This window comes from Mandrillus leucophaeus, unplaced genomic scaffold, assembly GCF_000951045.1.
Source record: "Mandrillus leucophaeus isolate KB7577 unplaced genomic scaffold, Mleu.le_1.0 Scaffold276, whole genome shotgun sequence".
NCBI classification, from domain to species: Eukaryota; Metazoa; Chordata; class Mammalia; order Primates; family Cercopithecidae; genus Mandrillus; species Mandrillus leucophaeus.
In genome coordinates this window covers 622,421-629,703 of record NW_012102876.1, presented here as the reverse complement: position 1 = coordinate 629,703, position 7,283 = coordinate 622,421, and the positions used below count along the sequence as shown (strand labels likewise).

The window sequence follows — 7,283 nt, the reverse complement described above, 5'->3', positions numbered from 1 at the left end:
TTTATTATTGAAAAAGAAAAATATTTTTATAAATTTAATGTAGCCTATATATATAGTGTTTATAAAATCTACAGTAGCGTAAAGTAGTATCTTAGGCCTTTATATTCACTCATTATTCCCTTACTGACTTACCCAAAGCGACTTCTACTCCTGCAAGGTCCATTTATGGTAAGCGTCCTGTATATACAAGTATGCCATTTAAAAATAATTTTTATACTGTATTTTTACTGTACCTTTTATATGTTTAGATAGGTTTAGATGTACAAATACTTGCCATTATCTTACAGTTGCCTATAGTGTTCAGTACAGCAATGTGCTGGACAGGTTTGTAGCCCAGGAGCAGTAGGTTTTACCATACAGCCAAGATGTTTAGTAGGCTATACAATCTAGGTTTGTGCAAGTACGCTGACTATGATGTTCACACAATGACAAAGTCACCTAATGATGGATTTCTCAGAACATATCCCTGTCATTAAAGACACAAAATTGTGGTAATCTCCTAAGGAGAAGTCTAACAATGGTAATTAGAAATTCCAACATTTCTACCCTTCTTCTACTGACTCAGAGGTGGTGACAATTTGTTTAACATGAGGGTGTTTTGTACAGATTATCTGTAGCCGATTGGAGGAGTACAACAGCCATCAGTCTTTATGCAATGGAATGCCCGAGGGACCTTTACAGCGCAATCCTGGAAACCATGACAAATCCAGAACCCCAAGGCTCCCCTCTTCAGCTGACGTAGAATTTTGCCTGAGTTTGACCCAGTATGAATCTGGTTCCATGGATAAAGCTGCCAATTTCAGCTTTAGAAATACACTGGAAGGTAATCTCTTTCTTTTCATTTTTAATGTTTTTTCTGAATTTGCATTTACAGTCTCTTATCCAAAGTCTGAGGAGATGTTTGAGAATTCAGAATTTTCTGAGTTGACCAAGAATATGTGTTGTCTATACTTATATTGACAATGACCCTAGCCAACACTGGTCAGCACGTTATAATTCAACATCTTAGCTTCAGGAGTCAGGCATGGTGGCTCATGCCTGTAATCCCAGTTTACTTGGGAGGCTGTGACAGGTTGATGACTTGAACTCAGGAGTTTCAGGCTGCAGTGAGCTATGACTGTGCCACTGCATTCCAGCCTCAGTAACAAAATGAGAGAGTCTATGAGGAAAGAAGAAGAGGCAGAAGCAGAAGCAGCAGCAGCAGCAGCAGCCGCTTTAGTGAAATATATGAATATATTCATCTTATGAATAAATACAGGCAATAGGCAACCTAATGGTGAGTGATGTCGGTTTTTTTCATTAAAAGAGAAAAAGTAATTACATTTCCAGAACAATTTTGTATTGTAGAATTTCAGATATAAGTCTATGGACTGATAGTATTTTCCTACATTTTAGTGTTTTAGTTTTCTCCTGTTTAAAATATTCTAGGCAGTTGTGTTCTTTGAGGTAAGTTCATTCATTTAACTGTAATAAGAACACAGCACATAGGTCAAACCTCCATATCATTATTCCTTAAGTTTTCTGTTCTTCATCAGAGATTACATCTCATGATCTTTTCTAACTCCTAAATATTTCTCCTACAAATGCTTTCATCTTGCTTGCATTTTGCATTCAACATCTGTTCATTCTTCTCTGCTCATAGCTGACCCAGTCATGAAACCCATTCCATTCACATAAATTTCCATTAGGAAAACAAAATTACAAACAAACACAACAAAACAAAAACAAAAACACTCATTCAAGTCACAAATTTAAGAGGAGTTTGGGGAAGACATAGGCACTGACTTGTGGCAAGGCAGACAACTCAAAATTTAACACTAGACATCTCACCTCCTTAAAGACCTGTAACACCTTACCACATAGAAAAACTTTCCTCTCTTTTGTAATCCTTTCTCCTTAACTTGTTCTTTTTTTTTTTTTTTTTTCCTTTTTGTCATTGTTTTACACCCTAACTTTTGTTATTGTACTGTGCAGAGCAGTTTTACTGTTTCGTTCATTTCCTTGTTTTACTCAAAACCATAGTCTCAGGGTCTTACATCCAGAATCAATTTAAGCAACGAGAGTCTCATCCTAAAGATGAATTCTGTTTTCCAGCTATGTAAACAGAAATTAGGTTTATTCTTCTACAGTAATATTCATGATTAACTTTTTAAAGTAATAACCATATCTAAAGCACCATGTCAAACACTTTGTATGGCATTATCTCACTCAATTTCTTATAACCATCCTCTAAGGAAGATTGCATTTATTATTCCCACTTTTAAGGGAGGAAACATTATCAGAGATATTCATCTTTTGGTTATTGCTTCTCATTGAATAAGCGGCAGAGATAATCTGCACCCAGCTTTATCACGTACCAAAGTCCAAGTTCTTTCCTTCGCACTCTGATGATCAACAGTGGGTTGAGAGTTTCTTTGAAGTGGACAATACCAGTTTGGTCTTTTGATACAAGAAGGCAAGACATAGTACCAGGGAATTTCAGAGCCTATTTAACGAATCTAAAGTATGCAATTTCAAAGTCACAATCTGGGAGGATTGGGTGACCCACTGGACTCTTTAAGGATTAACAATAGTACTCAGAAAGCTGATATTAATGATGTTGCAAAATGAAGCTACATCTTTAAGGAAATTGGAGTATTTTTCTGTTTCTTCAGGCAAAGTTTTCAGCCATGAGTGACAAAAGCATATATTTTATTATTACGAAGCATGGGTTGGTCACAGAAATAAGGCAGGGGAACATCAGTCGTCTAGGGTCTCAAGTCAAAGAAAAAAAGTGACTCAAGATGTGTCAACTCAGCCAGTGGTTTTCAAGTGAGAGTCTAATACACACAGGTAAGGAGGGAACAGCAAATTTACTGCAAATAATTTGCTACTACAAATAATTTATGTTTGTAAATTATTTTTTCCCATAATTTATTCTAATTTTACACACTTTAGTAGGCAAAGTGTGTGAGAAAAGACGCAACATAGCATATTGTCTGGCACACAGTAGGTGTTCAATAAGTATCTGATAACCGAATACATAAATAATAGTTAGAATCCTTCAAATTTTATCTAATCCACCACTTACCTTATCTATGCCTGTTGCATGAAGTCCATGTCAAGGGGCAAAATGTGAGAAACCATTAAGCTGAGCTGCCAAGAAAAACTTTTCTTTAGTAGGTACACATTTTAAAATTATTTTTCCTTAAATTTGTATTCAGCAATAATTTTAAGCTTACAGAATTGTGAAAATAAAAGCAATACAAAAACCATGAATATATATTTTACCCAAAGTTACATTTTATCCTGATTCTCTCTCTCTCTCCCAGTCTGAGCCATTTTGAGGGTAAATTGCATAGACTAACTCTTTACCCCTGAATATGTTAGTGTGTATTTCCTAAGGATAGGGATAGACTCATATAGCCACATAACAGTTTTCAACTTCAGTAAACTCTATATTGATACAATGCTTGTATCAAATCTACTGTACATATTTCAGTTTTAAAAAATAGATACAATAATATCCTTTTCAGTATTTTTCTTCTCCAAAATAGAATCCAGTCTAGGGTCACATAGCATTTAGTTTTCATGGTTCTTTAGTCTGAAATATTTCCATAGTCTGTACATATGTGTCTTTATGTGCTTGACAGCTCTGGAGGATATAGTTCCTCCTCTTCCCCCTCATTTTTTAATGGAATGTTCTTCATTTTGAGTGCATCTAATATTTCCTCATGACTAGATCCAGATAATGCACTTTTAACCAAAATTCTACATAGGTCATTATGCATCTTTCTGAGATGCTGTCACATCTGGAGGCACATGATGACTATCTGTCTCACGTTGGAGATGTTAATTTTGATCGCCTACTCCAGATGTGGTTCAATTTTCCCACTGCATAATTACTTCTTTCCCCTGTTTAATAAACTGTCTACATGGAGACATTTTAAGACTATGTAAATAAACCACCTCTTATCACAATTTCTCCTACAGTTGCCATCCATTGATGGCTACAAATGTATGATTTTTCAGCTTCAGCACTTCTTTTAAATTTATTAGCCAATATTCAGGATTCTACTATTAGCAAGAATCCTCCATTCTTTCTATTTACTTATCTGTCTACCTATCTAATAATGGTATGGAGTAAAGGCTTTCCATTGTTTAATGGTATATAACTCATTGATGTGCTTAATTATCTTTGTGTGCCAGTGGTTCCAGAATTTACCCATGGTACACCTTCAAGCTTGTTCTTATGTCTCCATTTCATATACACATTTTTTTAAAACACACACTCTCTCTGGTAAGTAAATTATTCTACAGCATCTTGTACCTACAATGCTCCAGGCCTGAAATTAGCCATGACTCTAAGGAGTAATGTTTTCTTTCATTGGAAGGAAATTCAAGGTCAAGATTTGGAAGCAAGTTTTGGTCACCAGAGAGACACATTTTATCTCACAACATGAATAGGGCAGGGAGTTTTCTTCTCCAAAATAGAATCCAGTCTTGGGGTGTCTTGGTCTACAAGGACTACTCAAGTGAATATAGCAGTGAGGACAATAGGAATTGAGAAGAGGTCAAATGTCACAATTACACCCTGCTCTCTCAATACTTGCACATGAAATGGAATTGTTGCTTTTGATTAAACCTCAAAGTTATTGCTTCCTTTTTTTTCTTGGTCTTGCGAGAAGTGTATAATGCACTTCCCATGGAACAAAATATTCATAGTCATTGCTAGGACAAAGGAACTATTGTATTTTTGTCTATGGAAGTTATTTAAGTAACCTCAGCTTTCCTCTTAGATTTCATTGCTGAAATAGTGAAGATGTGTAATTTGTGAATTGTATAAGAGAGACCTCATGACCGGGCACGGTGACTCACGCCTGTGGTCCCAGCACTTTGGAAGGCCAAGGCAGGTCGATCACCTGAGGTCCAGAGCTCGAGACCACCCTGGCCAACATAGAGAAACCCCATCTCTACTAAAAATGCAAAAATTAGCTGGGCATAGTGGCACATGTCTGTAATCCCAGCTACTCAGGAGGCTGAGGCAGGAGAATCACTTGAACCCAGGAGACAGAGGTTGCAGTGAGCCTAGATCATGCCACTGCACTCCAGCCTGAGTGAGACTCTTTCCAAAAATAAATAAATAAATTAATTAATTAAATTAAAACCTCATGTTTCTAGATAAAGCAAATACAAATAAGTCTGCATTATAAGCAGTTTTCTGATTAGGTTAAATAGGGAACCCTGTGCAGTGTCAGTTGTCACATTAAAACAGCAATTTTCTCTCATGAAAATCTCTGCCTATCCATTATGTCCTGTATATCAGAGTTTACAAGAGATTTTTTTTTTAATAGCACTGTTGGGGAGTGGGACATGCGAACTGAAAGTTCAATGAATTGATTAAAGGTAATCAAACTGATTAGGATTAGATCCTAGCTCAACCACTTCCTAGATGTGTGACCTTGGGTATGTTATTCAACTTCTCTGGGTCTTAGTTTTATCATCTGTAAAATGCGGATAACATAATAATGTATAAGTTTCAAAGAATTAAATGATGTAATACATGAAAGGTACTTAGAACATTTTTTTCAACAAAGGGCACAACACTATTGTGTTAAGCTGTGGTTAGTTGCTGACAACTTAGTTAGCAATCATTAACTTCTCTGGCAATTAGCTTAACAAAGTAAGTATACATTGAGTTCTGAGAAAGCATATTATAAAGGCCTACATTTAGTGGAAAAATAAGGGAAAGGGGAGGATGGAAAAGAAGATTCATGAAGATAGACCCCAAAATAAACAATGTTTCTGGAGACAGATAGGATTTCAGGGCAAGTTTCAAAAATGAGGTGACAGCAGGAGCAAAGGTGTCTTCTGTTACCCAAAAGGGAAGAAGGAGACAGGAACAAAGAACAACTTGTTGGTGTTTAATGGTGTACTTCCAACTCTGAGCACAGTGGTTGCCTATAGTAGGTGCTCATTAAGTACTGGCTGACAGACTGATAAATCAATAAATAAAGGAAAGCTGCCTTCATTGTAAAACTTATATATACCAAGAATAGTGTAAAATCAAATTAATCATAGGTAGGGCCAAGTCAATCTTGGGTTGTTTCAAACCACCCCTTTCTAACAAATGCAATTTATGACTATGGAAACTTATTATTGGAAGAGACTTTTCAGTATATTCAGTCCGACATCCCACACTATGCTAAGATGCCCACTGGGATAACATCACTATGTGACCCATCAAGGGAAAACCTACCCCACAAGGGAAAATAAGAAGTTCTTTAGGATAAACCAAAATCTAATTCCATTCAACTTAAATAGAGCCATCCATGAACCTGGTATTATGGTATACTATGGAAGTACAAAAAAATACAAAGATAACTTACACAATTTATCTCACTGAAAAGCTCACCATCAAGTGAAGAAACACCACACAAATACATAAGGAATACACAAAATAGTAATTGATATAAAATGAGGTAGGAACCCAGATACACCAGAAATATTTCCCAAGGAGGTGAAAATAGAATTGGATCTTGAAATATCATTAACTGCTCACTGAGCAGAGAAGAGGAGGAGAGGCATTTCCAGAAGAGGGAACAACATATGCAATGACGTAGAAGTGTGAAAGTGTGAGACGAGTTACCAAAAAATGAGAAGTTCTACGTGGCTAGAATATTGAGTTTGTAGTGGGAAATAACAAGAGATGTAAGGAGTTTAGAAAAATCCATGTATACCGGTGCCCTTCTTCTCATAAGGAAAAAAAAAACACATTATAGGCCTCTAGGAATATGTTCACAAATCCCTAGAAAATTAAGAAACTGAAGTTTATTCTAAGATTCTTTCAAACCTTCACTTTAAAAGAGTTATAAATTCATTAGTATTACATTAAACATTAGCTGTCATCACCATAAAAACCTAATGTTTAAAATCCACAACATTCATATCTTCAAAAGTATGTGTGAAAAATTTGTCTTGAAAACACTGCCATCGACAAGGGTAGTTGTGATAGGTTATTAAGCAGGAAATTGATATTATCCTACATATTCTTCAAAAGATATGATGCTAGTGGCATTAGTAGAATGCAAAAAGATAATCAGTGAGCTATTGGGGGAGTCATGGATGATGAGGGCTAGATCTAAAGTAGTGAGAATGAGGATGAAGATGAGTTGGTTAGTGTATAGAATCAGAAGCTCAGGTGACTGACTATAAGGCAGCAAGGAAAGTAACAAGTTCAGGATAATTCTGACACATCTGTGATTGATTTCTAACAGTTGGTCCTTGTTTTTGTCCTAGTAAGT

At 36.0% G+C, this 7,283-nt stretch overlaps 1 protein-coding gene across 1 annotated transcript in view; it reads left to right on the top strand.

The window, feature by feature from the left end:
• TYR (tyrosinase) overlaps positions 1-7,283 on the top strand; it is a 123,296-nt gene that overhangs the window by 18,133 nt on the left and 97,880 nt on the right. Inside the window, exon 2 of the mRNA XM_011984894.1 lies at positions 607-823. Within this exon, the coding sequence (XP_011840284.1) occupies positions 607-823 (217 nt within the window). The remainder of the gene's footprint in view (positions 1-606; positions 824-7,283) is intronic.